Source organism: Rhineura floridana, chromosome 2 (genome assembly GCF_030035675.1).
Source record: "Rhineura floridana isolate rRhiFlo1 chromosome 2, rRhiFlo1.hap2, whole genome shotgun sequence".
Classification (NCBI taxonomy): domain Eukaryota; kingdom Metazoa; phylum Chordata; class Lepidosauria; order Squamata; family Rhineuridae; genus Rhineura; species Rhineura floridana.
In genome coordinates this window covers 160,244,250-160,263,809 of record NC_084481.1, presented here as the reverse complement: position 1 = coordinate 160,263,809, position 19,560 = coordinate 160,244,250, and the positions used below count along the sequence as shown (strand labels likewise).

General features: G+C 43.8%; 1 protein-coding gene across 4 annotated transcripts in view; it reads left to right on the top strand.

Annotated features, from left to right (window-relative positions):
* The window catches only part of PLEKHH1 (pleckstrin homology, MyTH4 and FERM domain containing H1), an 88,496-nt gene extending 69,283 nt beyond the window's left edge, over positions 1-19,213 (top strand). For 3 of the 4 annotated variants that reach the window (XM_061611085.1, XM_061611084.1, XM_061611083.1), the window contains exons 24-29: positions 1,147-1,288; positions 9,941-10,083; positions 12,034-12,163; positions 13,584-13,667; positions 15,394-15,537; positions 16,442-19,213. In XM_061611085.1, coding sequence (XP_061467069.1) covers positions 1,147-1,288; positions 9,941-10,083; positions 12,034-12,163; positions 13,584-13,667; positions 15,394-15,537; positions 16,442-16,636 — 838 coding nt within the window. In that variant the 3' untranslated portion in view covers positions 16,637-19,213. The remainder of the gene's footprint in view (positions 1-1,146; positions 1,289-9,940; positions 10,084-12,033; positions 12,164-13,583; positions 13,668-15,393; positions 15,538-16,441) is intronic. The other variant, XM_061611082.1, reaches the window with a different exon arrangement.
* Positions 19,214-19,560: the final 347 nt, after the last annotated feature.

The window sequence follows — 19,560 nt, the reverse complement described above, 5'->3', positions numbered from 1 at the left end:
TAATCTTTCCTTCTGAAGAAATTTCCTACTGCTCACTAGATAAAGATATGTCTGTCAATAACTAATTGGCCACTGTAGCTAAAAATTTAATGTGTGTTTGAAGCAGCATAACAGAGCCTGAGGACTTAAAACGGGGAGTAGCAGTTGCAATCATGTCCTACTGGAAAGGCCCCAAAGGCATTTGGCTGACCATTGTTAGCAAGAGAATGCTGACTGGTCTGATTAACAAGGCAGTTACTAAAAGAGCTAGCAATACCCACTGAGGTGCTGTAGCTCACAATGAAAAGCATGGAAGGTGTCTCTTAGAAGGCACACAGACAGGCAGCCCCCACAAACCCACCAAGATATCAACATGTCAATAATGGGAAGTCCAGACAGATCATCATGTTGCCCTTGCTGATTACATGGGTAGACAGAGTCAGAAATTTCTGATACATGTAGACTACAGAGACTGGAAACTGGATGCATGGCATGTGCATGCTTAGTAAGGTCTGTGTAGGTGTGTCCTAAATTATTTCACAGCAATATATTTTTACTCTGTAATCAAGGAATGGATATTATAATCTAAGCATGGACGCATCAGAGCAATGGCTTAGGATCCCTAGTAATTGGGAGTTGGCTCTCATTTGAATTTTGTCAGAGAAGCTGCAGGAAGGCTAATAAACATACTATGCTTGTGCTCATTCCTGACAGATGCTACACAGAGTCCCTCAGTTTTATCAAGTATTTGTAAATCTTAACTATAAGTAGGTGGCTAGCAAAGCTCTTAGAACCTTATTAAAACTTCCAGGTGTGCACTTTACTCAGAGACAGACTTCTGCTACCTTTTATTTATGAAGTGTTTTCTGTTTGGAAAGCTTAGGAGTCTGAGGGCACAATCCCTGGGGAAACTCTCCTGCACAACTTCCCTTGAAATGAACTGGAGCAGTGCATCACTGTGCTCTTGTGTGGCTCCCACTACCATTAAGGAGGTTTGCACAGCAAAACTTCCCTCAGGATTCTGCCCTGAATTAATTCTGAAATTAAATTAGGAATTTGAAGTGTAAATCAATACTCATTTAACTGAGATCTACCAAGATCCAGATTATGTACTAAGGTATGTCTGGCATATTTTCCCTCTTTTGGGGGCATTTTCCTCCAATTTAGATTATATTTTCGAAACCAAGCAAAAGGCGAGACAGACCGAGAACGTTTGCTGTTGGCTTTCCAGATTAGTCATGAAATAGCCAGAGGGAGATTCCCTGTCAATAAGGAGCTGGCTCTGGAAATGGCAGCTTTGATGGCTCAGGTAAGTGACGAGACCCTTGTGCTTGTGGGGTCAAGGAACAATAGGGTCATTGGCAGTCTCAGGACAGTAGAACTCCAGTCCCTCCCTCCAGCTATAAGAGGAACCTGAAATAAAGTTTGAATACTTATTTTTGTGTGTGACCACTATGAAGTTTTCTATCTCTGTGTAGCATGTAGGATTGTGTAGTGGTCCTAGACTAGGGTGTGGTTTGAAGGCAAATAAGGCCACCATCTTGCTGAAGCAAGTCTGGATCTGGTCAGTGCCTGGATGGGTGACTATTTAGGAACCACATGGATAGTGCCTTGGGTTCCATGATGGCAGAAAGGTGGCTATAAACGTGAATAAATAAGTAAAATTTGTCTTCTCCCGCCAGATGATCCTGAGTGGCAGAACGATGGGGGGGGGACTTTTATTTGTGTAGCAGAGGGGAAGGACTGCTATAACACCACTCTGTAGAACTATGGTGGACAGTAAGAGCAGGAGGCAAAGGGGACAATTCAACAGGAAGATGAGGAAGAACTAGCAAAGATGAGGTGCTGGTAGGCAACTACGAGCAGCCTGTTAAGACCTGTGTATGGTGATAATTTGAGGGCCAGACTAGATGTGACAGGGCAGCCACGTATATTTTATCCCTATTCACATAGAAAGGAGGGATGGGCAATCTGTTCATTACATGAAAAAGATTATGTGGGGGGGAAAGAGTGAAACCCATCTTACCTTGCTGCACTTAACTGCTTTAGGCTGCAATGCAAAACAAACTTACCTGGGAGAAAGTCCGATTGAACCCAATGGAGCTTACTTCTGTGTAGACATGTATTGGATTGCAGCCTTAAATCAATTTTCTTCTTGCCCAGCTTACTTCCAGTATTGGAGTCAGGCTGGAAGAAAATTACTCAAAAACAAGAGTGCTGAAATGTAAGGCAAGGGAGAGGTGTGGTTTCTTGCCCTCCCAGATGCTTATTTACAAGAAGAGAGTAAATTCTCTGCCCCCTGGTTTCTAGATGAATAGCACCTAGATAGCTACCCTGCCAAGTAGAGTGTCTCCGTCCATCCCCGCATGATTCTTGCAGGAGGACACAAGGTGAGGATTACAGAGCGAAGTTATGAGAAAATTGAGGAGGCCCCAGATCAAGCAGAATGGACTTGGATATCTAATGCACAATATAGGGAGGGGAAATAACATGTTTCCAAGGTGAACTGTGGTTCTTCATGTCAGCATTAACACACTGAAGTGGAAAGAATTACTTGCCTCATGGATTACAGTTTCTGTGCTGTCAGCTTATTAATTGATGCTTGAATATTAGGATCTCCTTAGACCAGTGAGAATATACACAACAGCAACCATAAGTCTGGCCTTTTAGTCATCTTGGTTTGGCATAGCTATCAAAGGTATGATTGACAAAGGTAAAAACAAATTCTTACACTATTTGTTTTCCCTATGGTCCAAGTAATAATTCCCTCTAATGCCTAACTCAAGCTAGTAAGTGCCAACAGGAGTATTACCAAAATGGGGCCACTGAGAAATAAGAGAGACATCAGCATGCTCAGGAACCCAACAGTTACTGAAGTACCAAAAAAAGTAAAGGGAGAAACCTTCAAGGACAAAGAATAAAACTCAAAGCAGATCAATAGGTCTGAGCATGCTTATTAGTAGCCACAGAGCAGACAGTTGTTCTCATCTGAAAGGTGGTTTTCCCAGGTATCATGCCATCAGATGTTGCAGAGCCTGTAGGACTTTTTGAAGACTCCAAGACAGGAATTGATAAGCTACCAGTGGTGAAAGAAGAGATGCTCCCTTTAGGAAGCGCTTGACCAGGGGATGAGATCTGAGAGGAGCAGGTTGGGACGCACCAACAAGATGGATGAAACTGCCGAGGCCTGACTGTGCAGGTGTTTGGCTGCAACCCCCTGGAAAGTCCCTCATGGAGGAAGTCCAGCAGGTGGTGAACTGTAGAGCTAGATGGATGAACTTGCCGGTTGGAGCACCACTTGGCAAAGGCTGACCACATGCCTTGGTATATGTGAATAGTGGAGGGACATCTGGAAGCCAATATGGTTGCAATGACATCTTTGGAAAGTATTGAAATTGTTAAGTGATGCTGTTCAGCGTCCAGGCTGTCAGGCTCAACCACTTGGGTGCCGGGTGGCATATTGGCCCCTGGGAGAGAAGATCCAGGAGCTTAAATTGAGAAAGTTAGCAGCTCTGAGAACCATGGTCTGAGTAGCCAGAAAGGTGCCGACAGGATCACCCAGGCATGTTCTTGATGGAGTTTTCATATGGTCCATCCCAGCAGAGGAACTGGGGGGAAGGTGTAGAAGAGTCCTCTTGCCCACGCCGTTGATAGGGCATTGACTGCCTCTGATCCCGCTTGATAGTACCTTGTAAAGAAACATAGGAGCTGTGCATTCTGAGACTAGGCAAAAGGTCTACTACGAAGGGTCCAAACCAGCGATGTAGCTGAAGGAACACCTCAGGATGGAGTTTCCACTTCCAAGGCCAAATTTGCTGTCTGCTGAGCAAGTCCGCAGCAATGTTTAGTTCGCTGCTGAGGTGCTCGGCCCTCAGAGAAAGTAGGTGACACTTGGCCCAACTGAAGATGTGTACTGATTCTGCTTGTAGCGTCCTTGATTGTGTGCCCCCCGATAGTTCAACTGCACCTTCACACTGATGTCGATCTGGACGAGGACATCCATCAGCGGGAACTTCTGATAAAAGTGCAGGAGAGCTAGCCGCACTGCTTGTAATGCCAGCAGGTTAACACTTAAGGATTGTTCCACTGTGGTCCAAGTCTCTTGGATGAATAGGGAGTTGCAGTGGGCGCCCCATCCCAGAAGGCTGGCATCTGCTGTAATTAGCGTCCTCTTGGGTTCACGAGAAGGAATGCCCTTCACTATTATTATTATTATTATTATTATTATTTATTAGACTTTTATACCGCCCGACTAGCAATAGCTCTCTGGGCGGTGAACACAAGAAATACAATAAAATACACAGTAAGATACAACAAGGACATATAAAAATAAAACAATCTAAAATCAATTACAACAAATTTAAAATTAAGTTAGCTTAAATTCAAATTAAATTAAAATGAGAATGCCTCGGAAGAGAGGAAGGTTTTAACTTGGCGCCGAAAGGATAACAATGTCGGCGCCAAGCACACCTCCTCGGGGAGACTGTTCCAGAGTTCAGGGGCCACCACTGAGAAGGCCCTAGCTCTTGTCATCACCCTCTGGGCCTCTCTGTGAGTCGGAACCCGGAGGAGGGCCTTCGTAGTAGAACGTAGTGTACAGGCCGGTTCGTATCGGGAGAGGCGTTCCGACAGGTATCGTGGTCCCGCGCCGTATAGGGCTTTATAGGTTAATACCAACACTTTGAATCTGGCCTGGAAGCATATTGGTAGCCAGTGCAGGCACGCCAGAACAGGTGTTATGTGCTCGGACCACTTGGTCCTTGTTAACAATCTGGCCGCCGCATTTTGCACTAGCTGTAGCTTCCGAACTGTCTTCAAAGGCAGCCCTACGTAGAGCGCATTGCAGTAATCCAAATGCGAGGTTACCAGAGCATGTACAACTGATGTAAGGTCCTCCTTGCTCAAATAGGGACGTAGCTGGGCTACCAACCGAAGTTGGTAGAACGCATTCCGTGCCACCGAGGCTACTTGAGCCTCAAGTGAAAGGGAAGAGTCTAAGAAGACTCCCAGACTACGAACCTGCTCCTTTAGGGGGAGTGTAACCCCATCCAGGACAGGGTATATATCCACCATCCGATCAGAGAAACCATCCACCAACAGCATCTCAGTCTTGTCAGGATTGAGCCTCAGTTTGTTAGCTCTCATCCAGTCCATTGTCGCGGCCAGGCAACGGTTCAACACATCGACAGCCTCACCTGAAGAGGATAAAAAGGAGAAGTAGAGCTGCGTGTCATCAGCATACTGATGACAACACACTCCAAAACTCCTGATGACCGCACCCAATGGCTTCATGTAGATGTTGAAAAGCATGGGAGACAAAACCGACCCCTGCAGGACCCCACATTGGAGAGCCCACGGTGTCGAACAATGTTCCCCAAGCACTACCTTCTGGAGACGGCCCGCCAAGTAGGAGCAGAACCACTGCCAAGCAGTACCTCCAACTCCCAACTCCACGAGCCTCTCCAGAAGGATACCATGGTCGATGGTATCAAAAGCCGCTGAGAGATCAAGGAGAATCAACAGAGTTACACTCCCTCTGTCCCTCTCCCGACATAGGTCATCAAACAGGGCGACCAAGGCCGTCTCAGTGCCAAAACCGGGCCTAAAACCCGATTGAAATGGATCTAGATAATCAGTTTCATCTAATAGCGCCTGGAGCTGGCCAGCAACCACTCGTTCCAAGATCTTGCCCAGGAATGGAACATTCGCTACCGGTCTGTAGCTGTTGAAATTTTCTGGGTCCAAGGAAGGTTTTTTCAGAAGTGGTCTCACCACTGCCTCTTTCAGACAGCCAGGGACCACTCCCTCTCGTAAAGAGGCGTTTATCACTTCCTTGGCCCAGCCAACTGTTCCATCCCTGCTAGTTTTTATTAACCAAGAGGGGCAAGGATCCAGTACCGAAGTGGTTGCACGTACCTGTCCAAGCACCTTGTCCACGTCCTCGAGCTGAACCAACTGGAACTCATCCAATAAAACATGACAAGACTGTGCTCCGGACACCTCATTAGGATCAGCCGCTATAAATTGGGAGTCTAAGTCCCGGCGGATGCATGAGATCTTACGCTGGAAGTGCTCAGCAAACTCATTACAGCGGGCCACCGATGATTCTACCGTGTCCTGAAGGCCAGAATGGAGCAGAGCTTGGAAAAGTTACTTTTTTGAACTACAGCTCCCATCAGCCTAATCCAGTGGCCATGTTGCCTAGGGCTGATGGGAGTTGTAGTTCAAAAAAGTAACTGTTCCAAGCTCGGGAATGGAGTAGTCCTCGGACAACTCTAAAAAGCTCTGCTGGGCATCAAAGAGATGACCTAATAGTGGCAGCAAAATGTTGTTTTTTTCGCCGCCCTCACCGCTCCTACATACAGCTTGGTAAAAGCACTAACCAGCGCATGATTGCATCCGTCGGGAGTTCGTCTCCATCTCCGCTCAAGCCGCCTCCTGTCTTGTTTCATCGCTCTCAGCTCCGGAGTATACCAAGGAGCTGTATGAGCTCTACATAGGAGAGGGCATGCAAGAGCGATCGTGTCAACAGCCCGGGTCATCTCCGCATTCCACAGATCAGCCAGGGCTTCAACAGGAGCGCCAGTCCTATCAGCCGGAAAAACCCCCAGAGCCCTTTGAAAACCTTCAGGATTCATTAGTCTCCGGGGGCAGACCAATTTAATAGGTCCCCCACCCTTGCAGAGGGAAAAGGCTACTGAGAGTCTAAACTTCAACAAGCAGTGATCTGTCCATGACAAAGGGAAAGATGTAAGATTCCCCACATCCAGATCACTATCCCCATGTCCAGTAGCAAAGATAAGGTCTAGAGTGTGCCCCGACATATGTGTTGGACCACTAACATATTGAGACAGCCCCATGGTTGTCATGGAAGCCATGAAGTCCTGAGCTGCCCCAGACAAAGTAGCCTCGGCATGGATGTTGACATTCCCCAGTACTAATAGTATGGGGGATCTCAGCAATACCTCCGAGACCACTTCCGTCAGCTCAGTTAGGGAAGCCATTGGGCAGCAAGGTGGGTGGTACACCAAAAGGATTCCCAGCCTGTCCCTCTGGCCCAGCACAAGGTGCAAACACTTCAGGCCAGTAACTGCATGGACATGGTGCTTGGTGAGTGAGATGGAACTCTTATAGACCATAGCAACCCCACCTCCCCGACCCTCAGATCTACCATGATGCTGGACCAAGTACCCCGGTGGGCAGAGCTGGGAGAGACTAACTCCTCCCTGCTCACCCACCCAGGTCTCGGTTATACATGCCAGATCGGCTGCCTCGTCCACAATCAAATCGTGGACGAGGGAGGTTTTATTATGTACCGATCTGGCATTTAGGAGCAGCAACTGGAGATCTGAGAGTTGGCTGAGAGGACAACCAACATCCCTGCGGGTGTGAGAAGGACCGCAACAAGGCACAGCCACTACATGTCTGGGCCGTGTTCCCCTTACCTGGCACGTCCTTCTATATGGGCAGTCAGCACCCACCAAAGGAAAGACGCCTACAGGAGCAGGGAAAGTGGTAGTCTTCTGTGTCTGGAATTGGCAATGTCCAATTGGAATGGTAGGAGGGCCTACTGGAGAGGTTGGGTGTGATGCTGGGCCCAGGTAACAATGTGGATAGCAGAGACAAATAGCCCCAGCGCCTTGGCAAGAAACATGGTATCTGTCACTCTCCGAGACTGAAGGTGGCGACCAGTCTAGATGGTATTCACTATTCTTTCTGGAAACAGAAAGACCATTGCGCAAGCTGTGTCCAAGATGGCCCCCAGATGCTAAATGCAAGGAAGCCATGGCCTCTCAAAGCTGCTAGGGTGCGACATACGTGCTCCTGAGCCTTTGCCCTGGCAGGTGCCCTTACCAACAGGTCGTCCAGGTAAGAATATATATGTATACGCTGCAGCCGGAGGTGTGCTACCAGGATCACCACCAGCTTTGTGAACACTCTTGGGGTCGAGGAAAGACTGAACGGGTACGGCCCTGTACTGGAAATGGTGCTGGCCATAAGCAAACTACAGAATACACCAATGGTCACGTAGGATAGAGACGTGAAGATAAGCCTCCTTTACGTCGATAAAGGCAAGGAAATCCACTTCATGGATGGCCTCCGCAATGGACGCGAGGGACTCCATCTTGAAATACAGGCGTCTGAGAAAGGTGTCGAGAAATTTGAGGTCTCAAATCACCTTCCATACGGCTGCTCCTGCATCCTGGTCTCTGATGAGTCACCTCAGGAGGTGGGATCCTGACATAGTGAGCCCTCCGTGAAGCCTTCTGTTTGGTCGAGAGAACTGACTTCTTAGCACATTTGGAATGCTTGGAAGTCTTGGAGGCATTGTGCTTTTGTGACTTGGATGCAGCCAAGGCCAGAGAAGTTGATGAGATGGATGGCTTCTGAGATGGCTGCTGCTGCATATCAGAATGCTGCAATTCCATTAACATGTCCAAGGGAGCAGCCTGAGATGACCCAGCCATGGTTACATGCACACAGTAGAGGGGAGCAGTACCAGGCATTAGTTGGATAGAGTCCTAATTAATCAACACACATACAGGTAGAGAGGTACGATGGATTAGTGAGGCCAAAAATAACTGCACACAGTAGAGGGGAGTGGTCTGATCTCTAATTGCAGCCAAGGCAGAATGAACCACCCACAGTAAAGGGAAGTAGTTTGAGCTCTAATGCAGCCAGAAAACCCAAAAAATAAAAAGTAGAGTTTTTTGTGTGTGTGCCTTGTCAAAGGAGGAGAGGCGGAAAGGAGGAAAGGAAAAGGGTGCAGAGGCCAGGTCCAAGAACAGGACAGTCGAGAAAAGGACAACTAATTTAATTTATTTATTTTTAAATGGGGGCAAAGTAACACAGAGACGACAAGAGGAACTGAGTAAGTTGATAACAGACAAGAAGCTGCAACTGTGACAAGCAAGAAACTCACAGTGGTGGGGAAAATTACAAAATGGCTGTTGGAGGAAAGAGACTTGCAGTGATGGGAAAACGCAGGGCAAAATGGCAGTTGGGAAGAAAGACTACCAGGAAGCCAAAATTGGCAGTCAAAGAAGGGACCAAGCCGGCCCAGCAGCTGGCAGCAGTAGCAATTGGTGACCCCTAGACCACGGCCGCGATCGGTGGGAGGACGGAAACATGACCAGAGCCACAACCATGAGCTCCGGATCAGGGCTGCCAGGGCAGGCAAGCAGCAGGCTGCAGTAGCAGCCAACAACTCCTGGACAAAGTCCACAATTGGGCATGGGCTGTTTTCTGCGGGGGGGGGGAACCACAGTGAGGTGGGGGGGAAGAGGAGCCGTGAGCTCCAGACAACTGGAGGACAAGGAGGGGAAAAAACCCCAGGAGGGGGTAAGGCCCCAGTTGGGGGGGCAAACCTTGGGAAAGTGGAAGGCCCCAGTACCTTGACCAAAAAGAAAAAAGTTTTCTGTTTTTTAAGAACTAAGGAACAGAATAAGAAGTTAACAGGAATAAAATGAGAAAGGACAGACTCAGAAGAAACAATACAAGAGCAAACTCACAAGAGCTAAGGCAAAGGATCCAGCCTAGGACAAGGCAGGAATCGACTGGGCTCTCACCAGAAAGAGCACAAGAAGTGTTGAGTCCTGTGCATTCCTGCCTTTGGACACGAGGTGGTGCTAATACCCTCCTGATGGCATGCTACCTGGGAGAAATGCTGAGTTTCTGAGGGGGAACAGAAAACGGGAATGAAGTATCCTGGAATGAGGTAGCTTGGAAAAGACCATGGCTGGATGATAGAACCCTAAACAGGAGCACTCTACATTGCAAAATTTTGTTGCAGATCCCAGTGGTTAGTCTGAATTCTAGTATACTGGAGTTTTAAACAGTTAGTTGCTTATATTGTGCATGCACATAAACATGCAAACACTAATTGCTGAAACAAAACAATTGCTTGTTTTGTTGAGTTTAATACAATTACCTATCACCCAACTTCAACTTTTTCTCTTAGGTGGAATATGGGAATTTGGATCGACCAGTAGCATCCAGCCCTGGAGTGTCATCTCACTCCAAAACGCAACATCTTCTCCAGCAGGTCCTGGACAAATTCTATCCCAAGCGCTACAAACATAGTATTACTCCTGAACAGCTAAGGTATGAGTAAGCATGCCTGCCTGCATTCTGCTATATGGAATTGTGTCCTAAAAACGAAAATATTATACAGGCTATTTCTCTTGACTTCTTGCTATTATTTGGCTACATAATTTAGACACCCAAACACTCTCAATCATTAATGAGCTTCTGATCAGGCTGATTTACTTCAATTGTCTACAAGCTTATCCATGTAATCCTAAGGACTGTACTCAGTGAATTGTCCCCTTAATTAGTGCTCATCTTGGGGTTGTTGTTTTTTTGGAGTTCTTTCTTTCTCTTATTTTTACCTTTATTTAAAAATAAATTTCCATATTTGAAAACAAGCAAATACAGGTTGAGTTTAGCCATTTGTCATTCAAAATAACACACCTATCAATAGCCAATTCTGATTACTAAAAAAAAGAACACTTGTATCCTATAAAGGAAGACAGGCTTACAATTTCAAATTGTCCCACTGCAAGTCTGTCAGACTAGAGACCCAAATGTCATGTTCCTCCTTTTTAAACCTCTTATGACACTTGATGTCTCTTTCGGAGGGAGCGGGGGAGGCTCTTTGCTAGAGTGTGCCCTGACCCTTTAAGGGTGCTTCCAGACAATCTGTTTGTTGAGCATTCATCCTGATTTATTTGCAGGGAGAGTAGACCACCTTGGCTATATAATGAGCATTCACTCTGATTTGTTTGTGGGGAGGCTAAATGTTGTGTCAAAGAAGTGTTATTCCAAACTTTCCAGTACGTTTTCCCATCACGTTTTTAATCACGAAAAGGTTGGTTTTGGGGGGAAATGGGTTTGTGCTCAGCAACTCCAAATCAGCCTTAATTGCGCAACCTGAATTTGCTGTTATGTAACTGAATTCCACTTAAAAGCAGTGATAGTCTGGAAATGCCCTAAGAGCTAATACTATGCTGGAAAGGCCAGGTGGGGCCATAGATTTCCTCTGGAAAAGAGCCCCTCTGCTTCTAATATAATAGAAAGAAAGTACAAGGAACTCATGATTTCCTATAAGTAGCATGAACAAGTAAACAATAGTGTTAAGCATCTGCACACAAAACCCTGTTCCAGTTATCCTCACTGAAGCAGGCAGGGTATCTGTCTGGCCTTAAGGAGAATCAAGACTTCACTTCCACATCCCAGTTCTGGTTTTGGCTGTACTGGTGATGACTTGTTTTACAAGGCTGAGGACCACCAATATCATTCAGCTTGAGGTGGGAATGAAGTAGCTACAAGGGGAGTGGGCTGCTCTCCGCTGAGGGTGCCCGCAACCTACCTAGCCCTGCAGGGTGTTCTGGTGTGATTTCCTGGCTAGCTTCTACTACCTTATCTACCTGTATGAAAAAGCAAATATTTTAGTCTTGTACTTGCATACCAATTTAATTGGTTCCACCCCTTTTGTATAAACTCAAGAGGCTGGCTCCTGATTAGTCAGCATTCCCTCTGCTGTAACTGGAGCTAAGGGGGGGGAGCTATCACCATTCCCTCTGCTGTAACTGGAGCTAAGGGGGGGGGAGCTATCACCATCAACAGCACTGAAGCCTTCTGCTTCAACATTTTCTTGTTGCAAGTTACTAGGACCCTCCCCTGAGTCCCATCCTGTATCATCTTCTTCTTCATCAGGAACGTTCCACGGGGCTCATGACACCTATACCAGTGTTAATTTGCAAATTTCACATCCAAGCATAATGTCTGACTCATTTTTCAGACTTCTAAATCCAGTTATCAGCTTGTGAAATCTTGTAATGATTGAGATGCAAACAAAGGTCTGATGGCTTGCTTATGAAAGTGTTATTTTCTTCACTATTTCACTATAGAGATTGCTGCACAGTAGTGAATCCACTATCTACTGTTTTAAAAAGCACTACTTTCAGTCCTTTAGGATGACAGATATTGTATTAATACAGCTGTTGTTACTGGCCTGGTGTTGAAGATGACAAATTAATATTATTCTAACAGGCAGCTAGCTGACCAATTAGCTACGAAGTGGATGGTGCTACAAGGATGCTCTCTGCAAGAATGCATTCGGATCCATTTAACTGTAGCTCGGAAATGGCCCCTTTTTGGAGCCAAACTGTTCACCACTAAGGTAATTCTCCGTGTTTCTTTGCATGAGTACTTTTTATTGAACGATATTCAATAGAATATCACTTTGGGAGAAAATGCTGGAGTTATTGATTGAACCTAGGGATAGATATGGACTTTGTTACACACAGTTTTCAAGCATGCAATCCTCCTGTCTCTAGGGGTCACTACATCATCACAAATGCATCTGAAAATTGTAATGAAAGCTAGCTTTAGCTGGATAATCTCTTAATGGGAGAAATGATCCAGATCTGATTTGTGAGTTCTTTTCATGAAAGCTTTCACACTTATGTAGTAAATCCAAGAGCAGGTATCACCATTGATTCTTGCAATGCCTTACAGTCCTTATCTTGCTTACCTTTACAACCCTAAGCCTTTCCCTCCATTTAGGAGCCAGGAATGGAGGCCAAGAGATAATGACTTGCCTAAGGCAAGCCTATGAAAATCTTAATTGAGATGAAACTGAATCTAAGAACTTTTCCAGACAAGACAAGAAATTATAGTCTTCAGGCCTGGTCTGAAACCACGGAGAGCCACAGCCATTCTGTGTAGACAATACTGAGCTAGATGAACCAATGATCTGACTCGGCATAAGGCAAATTTCTATACTCCTGTTTTTTCTCCTCTTAACAATATTCTTGCAGTAGCTCCAAGTTATGCCAGTAGTGCTATACTTTGTCACCATTTGGTATTGAGGGGTGGTATTTGTTTGGGAATATTAAATGGTGTTTGATTAAGGGTGCCATTAAGACTATTAAAAAAAACAAATTTGGGCTGCAACGTAAAATTCATTCACTTCACGCTGTCAAAGTCAATGTAACTTCCCTTTATTTATTAGTTTGTTAGTTTGATTTATATCCCGCCCATCCTTCCAGTAGGAGCCAAGGGCAGCAAACAAAAGCACTAAAAACACTCTAAAACATAATAAAACAGAATTTAAAATATATTACCACAAAACATCATTAAAAACATATTAAAACAAAAAATCTTTAAAAAACATCTTTTTAAAAATTTCCCTTGGGTTAGTAGAGTGTCAAAATGCTAGCTAGCATCAGTAATAAATCTTGGCCTGTCATCCCAAAAATCCTTAAAAAATTGAAACGAGAATGTATTTTCTTAAAAACAGTAATGCATATTGCAGTACAAGCTTTCAATAGATATAATACATAATTTGCACTGGTGAACCCAAGATCCATACACACCTTACATTTAAAGCACATCCCCATGAAGAATCCTGGGAACTATAGTTTACTCCTCACAGAGCTACAATTCCCAGCACCCTTAATAAACCAGGGGTGTGTGTGTGTGCGTGCTTTAAATGTATGGTGTGTATGCAGCCAATACAGAAATTATCACTTGTTGATGTCCTGCCATAATAGCATAATATAACAGAATTGCTGCATCTTATTACCTTATTTCTCTAGCCTGTCCTACCTTCGTTGGGAGATTCTCCACTTTGGATAGCTGTGAATGAAGATGGAATCAGTATACTGGAATATAATAATTTGGTATGGTGAGAAATAGTAGCAGAGGAATTTTAGTTGTTTTCTCCAGAAGCACATTTCAGTAATCATGCAACATAGAAACTGGACATAACTTCTGTTCTTGACTTTGATTATAGAATAGAACAAAACTATTGATTTTATTCAATTTTTAAATCAAAGCAGGAAAAATAAATTGTTTCATTAGGAAATGTAGTGGCAAATAAACCCGGAGGCAATAACATAAATCAGCTGATTTCAAGAGAAAGATGTTCTAGATGTATGAATTAAAAGCTTCCAATTCATGAGAGTCAAATTACTAACTGCTGTTCTAAAATAATTATGCACATATTTATGACTTAATTATTTGTGTGACATTCTATTGTGCTTTACTGTCATTATTCATTATTTCATTTGAAAAAATCGGACTGGCTTGCCCAAAGCTAATGAATACTGATTTGTTTTATACTGTGTGCACTAAGGTCTATTCTTATGTACAAATATGCACACACAATCTTGTAAGTCATGCTGTTGTTGCATGCCAGAAGGGGAAAAGGCTCTCCCTTTAGCCTTTGGCCCAGCTCAGTGGTTGCTGAAGCACACTGGTTGAGTTCTATGGTGTGGATGTTGCTTGGGAATAAGAACTACCTGCCTGCTTGCTTCTGCATTCCCATAATGCCTGCTTAACCCTAAGTAAACAGATTATTACAGAGGGACCTTTTTCTTCCTCCTTAGAAAGTTTGTCCTGTTAAGGGCACCATTAAAGTTCCCATTGTTTCTGACAGCAGGAGCACAAAGCAATATGATAACGTAAGAGTGGCTGTAGAAGTGAGGATTTTTGACCCACATGGTATCAAGATAAACCAATGCTGGTTCCATCTTTCCAAAACCTGATTCAAATGAAAATATATACTTCGAGGCAACCACTTCCACCTTAAAATTCCTTGTATACATGTGGACCTCTGGATACAAAAACATAATGTAGAAGTCAGCAGTTAATTTAGGTCTCCTGGGTACAATGCCAAACATTCTGTGTTAGAGGATACTGACACTGGTCTTAAATGGTCTGGTTCACACATAATACTCAGCCAGGGGTGGGGAATGCACTGGCAAAGCATACCCCAGCAGGATTGAACCCTGCTCTCTTGCCCATCAGCTGATGTCACGCATCAGCGTGATGTCACGCCAGGTTGGTGTGGTTTGGGGGCCCTTTGACCCCCAGTAGACCCAGATTGGCCAACAGGCCAGAGGTTCTCCAACCTAAGCTTAAGCCATGATTTGTTTAACAATTTAAACACATGAGTGAAACATGAACTTCCCCACAACCAAATAAACCACGGTGTTTCTCCAATGTTTGGTTTGTTCTCCTGCTGCTCTTGCCTCATGCTTTTGCAATCTGGTAAGCATCTGGGGTGGGGTGGTCAAATAAACCATAGTTAAGGAAGGGTACTGGGCTCATACATAACACAAAGCCATAGTTAAAACAAACTTAAGTTTATGAGCCACCAATTTTTGTTGTTTCAGATTATAGTTTATTGGCAGTAAACAAACCATAGTTAAGCAGCTGGACAGGGTTCACACATGACACTGAGCCATGGTTTAATAAACCATGATTTACAGTTATTTGTGAATGAAACCACTGTCTGCACTTGCAGTTTAGGCAATTACTAAAAACATTTAGGGGAGTGGAAGACCAGTACTCTTATGTAGCAATTTGTTTTCTCTAATCATCTTTCTTTTGCTCATGTTGAAGCATTTAACGTTGGCTTACTCGTACTCTTCTGTACTGACCTTTGGAGGCTGTCAGGATGACTTTATGCTTGTAGTCAGCCAAGTGGACAGGTGTTCTGGCAAAACCACTACTGAAAAACTGCTTTTTACAATGGCAGCTGTAAAGGTGAGTAAAAAGCAAAGTATAGGGAATTTCTTTTTTATTAAGGAAAAACAACAATGAAATCCAGGGAAGCAGCTGATGTTTTCTTTTCTGGATATGACCAGCAGAAAATGGCATATAAGAGTGTGTATGGTATGTCAAGTACGTAGCTCTGAAGTGCTGGTCCTTCCAGGTATCTTTTAAACCTAAATATCTTCTACTGGTGATGAGACATTTTTAGTTTGGAAAGATACGTTTAGGAGTTTGCTTTAGTTATATATATTATTATTATTTTCTTTCTAGTTTATAAATTGCTTACTCTGAGCCACTGTGTAAAGTTCTACCTCTAAATTACATTATTAAATGCAGAATAAGAATGTAGTAACTTTATCCTTTGTTTTAAGCCTGCAAAATCTCAGAAGTGTGGCTTGGGTCTTGGCTACCCAGTCTGGGTGTTAAATCAGTAACCCAATCATTGCTCTCTCATGTTTTTCTCCTACAAAAATATGTGACTCACCAAAACATACATCCTTGCTAACTGGCCTGCATTTATAATAAAGCTCTATTGTGCAAATTTGTCCCCAGATGTTCAAAATATGCGTGATATATAAATCATGTGTGCACAGTTGGTTGAACATGGGGCAGGGGGCTGGGGAAATGCTTAATGTGTATACAGTGCTCTTGCGTTCATTACATGCCATTTTTGGTTAGTATCTCAGGTAGCAGAAGTTGAAAAGATCTTTGCCTAAGACTCTGAAGAACAGCTGCCAGTCAGAAGTGACAAAACTGAGCTTGATGGGCCTATTTGACTGACTCTACATGGTCTCGTCTTATGGCACATACTGATTATACTGAAAGGTCAACTTGAAGTAGGTCCAAGGAAATGAATTTTATTGGAATATTTTTTTTCCTTTCACCCTCCCAATAGATTGTTGAAGTGACTCTCCTTATCGCCAGCTATATTAACTGCAGTTCATCATCACCACACCTGTCTCCTATGCCACCTTCTCAGAGCATCAGTTCCCCATGGAGAACATCATCTACTAAGAAGCTCATGGAACTTGAAAGCAGGTCTTTCTTTCCCTCTCTGCCCCGGACCACTAAAGGTCCTACACTGCTATAATCACTGTTTCGAGAGCCTTTAGACGTTACCTTGCCACACTGTGAATTGAAGACTGCTGTGATTTCACTGCTTATGTACCCTGTTAATCAGGCAGACTCCAGGTCTACCTCCTTGGTAAAGTGCAACGTTCCTAAAGGCTTGGTTAGAGCTAGATACCTCTTTTTTCCCCCTATAAGAATTAGAGCTGGGGGTGGGGTTACTTATTTTGAATAAACTGGGTACCTTTCACTCTGTTTGCCCCTTCTGTCCTTATAGCTTAACATTGCATTACTTTCGACCACTTGTGAATCACACCCCAGATTTTCATCTCTTTGAGTGACTTTGCACACCTGCAACTACACTGAAGTTGTTGATTTTGCAATCAGGATTGCTCTCTTTACCCTTTTGATATTGCACTTTGCCTCAGACTACACTCCTGACTGATAGAATCCTGATACCATTAATTTCCTTACTAATCATGTGTTCTCCATCACAGTTTCTCAGCTGTTAATTCATTTCTTCCTGAATGTGCACTCTTTGTTTCGACCTGCACACTTCCCAGGACTGAAAGCTTGATCCTGGATATTCATCTCTTGATTGCCTAATTTGACTCTTGTCTTTCCCGCTCTCCCCTTACAAAATATAAATATGCCTATTTATCAAAGATCCCAATTCTTCCAAATATTTTGTTTCCCTACTTCACCCCCTGAAGTCTGTTGTGTAAATGTTGTGTACCATATTCTTCATAGAATTATTTAAAGTGCAATGCATGTTGAGAAAAACATCCTGAAATAAGCTGATGACAATAGGTGCCGACGTATCGAACGCACTTGATCAGAGAATTAACATAATTTAGCAGGCAACTAGAATAATATATTGTTGCTTTTAAAGAGAGCCTGGAGAGGGGAAATAGCTAGGTTATGGGTTTTTCCCAATGGAAATGACTTTTGTCCTGTAGAAATGGGTGTGGGTGGAGGGGGAGAACTGCCTGGGAATACTGTTGCTTTTAAAGACAGCTTAGCAAAGGAAATAGGTAGGTTGAGGGTTTTCCCCCGTCAATGCCTTTGTACTGTTTTTCACAAGCATATTGGTCAGTACTCTGAAGACAAGTAAAGCTGACTGGGAGGACTGGAGGTAGATTAGGATAGGAATACCCAGGCTCACAAAGCAATTTTATCAGGCCCTCAATGGTCCTGCCAACGTTTGTTCAAGGTGCGATAAATATTTTGCCCAAACATTCACTCATAAGGAAAATGTATTTTTTCAAAACTTGTGAGATACAGAGGTGTTCCACACGTTTGATGTTTACACATCTATTTGGATTTTGTATATTAACACCTCAGTTATACATAAGTTCATATGCTCCATAAATGTGAAGTCCTTGCTGTTAGATGGTGCTCACCTTATCTTTGAGCTCCAGTGCCTGCAAGGAAGTTGGGGGTGATGATGGCAGCAAAATGTATGTCTGGACCACAGTCTGGAGTGACCTCAAAAATACAGAGGTTGGCCACCCCTGCTTCATGAGCTAAAAATGGAAAATAGTCTCATACTGAAGTGTTGGACACTTATCGGCATTTTTTCTTTTTGCTTACTGCCTATGTCAAATATTGTGTGTAGGGGGGAAATACAAAATATAAGATGGCTGGGTGTGTCAAACTAGGTAGTTGATATACTTCCAAGGTGAGTCCAAGAGTTGCAAGAGATACCAACGTAAACATGAGTCAACATTACAGTATTGTGGCATAAATAGTTAATGCCATTTGAAGGTACCTACACTAGCAGCAGCTAGTAATGTGGTGCAGTGGGAAAATGGCATGTGGATGACTGACATCATGAGGGCTATTATACATATAGGACAGAAATTAATATGCAGCTACAGCTTCATGGTTCCCATAATATATAATTTCAATCTTACCAAAAGGCTTGTGGGGGGAAAGTATCAGTCTGTTTGGCACTGGAAAGACCTTTGCTGGAACACTGTGTTCATTTCTGAATACACAAAATACAGTTCGTGCTGATCAATTGGAAATGAGAGTTATAAGGATGGTCATAGGGTTTAGAAAACAAATAATGTAAAGAAAGTGGGCATGTTTAACCAAAACAAAAGAAGGCTAAGGCAATCCAATGCACACTTAATTGGGAGTTAGCCCCTATTTATACAGCCACGGTAGATACTATAGTCAGCATGGATTTGTTGCATTCTGCAATGTTAAATTGAAAATACCCCCCATGCCATTCTGATGCTTCCCATAAGCTCATTTCGAAACAAAACGCTACAAAACTTAGTCCTGAACTCAAATGCTTGCTTAACAACCCTCTAAATTTTCATGGTGATACACAAAACAGTCAGAGAGAATCGAGAGTTCAAAGTGTAAGAAGAGAGAGGAAAAAACCAGACCCCTTTTGGACTTTTTTCTGTTGCCCCATTCCTTGACCTTCATCTTTTGCAGTTTTAAAAATGCCTGGCTGATTTTTAATTAATTTAACAAATTTAGCATTGAAGTCAATGATAAGGCCGGGCATGCTCAGTAAGAACCAACTGTCAGTGTTCTCAAAGCCAGACTTACAGCTGCGGGGCTTGCCAGGGGGCCACACCCACACTAGAACTTTATTTCACTTTAGACACTCATGGCTTCCCCCAAAGAATCCTGGGAAGTGTATTTTGTGAAGGGTGCTGAGAGGAGACTCCTATTCCCCTGACAGAGCTCCAGTGGCCAGATAGCTTTAACAGTCAGCCACTCTGATGGAAGCTCTGTGAGGGGAACAGGGCATCTCCTAGCAACTCTCAGCACCCTTCACTAACTACACATCCCAGGATTCTTTGGAAGAAGCCATGACTGTCTAAAGTGAAATAAAGGTCTGGTGTGGATGTGGCCAGGGACAGCTTTGGTTTAAATTTGGGTGGGAAGCTACATCCACCTGCTGTAGAATAAAAAGGTGGAGGA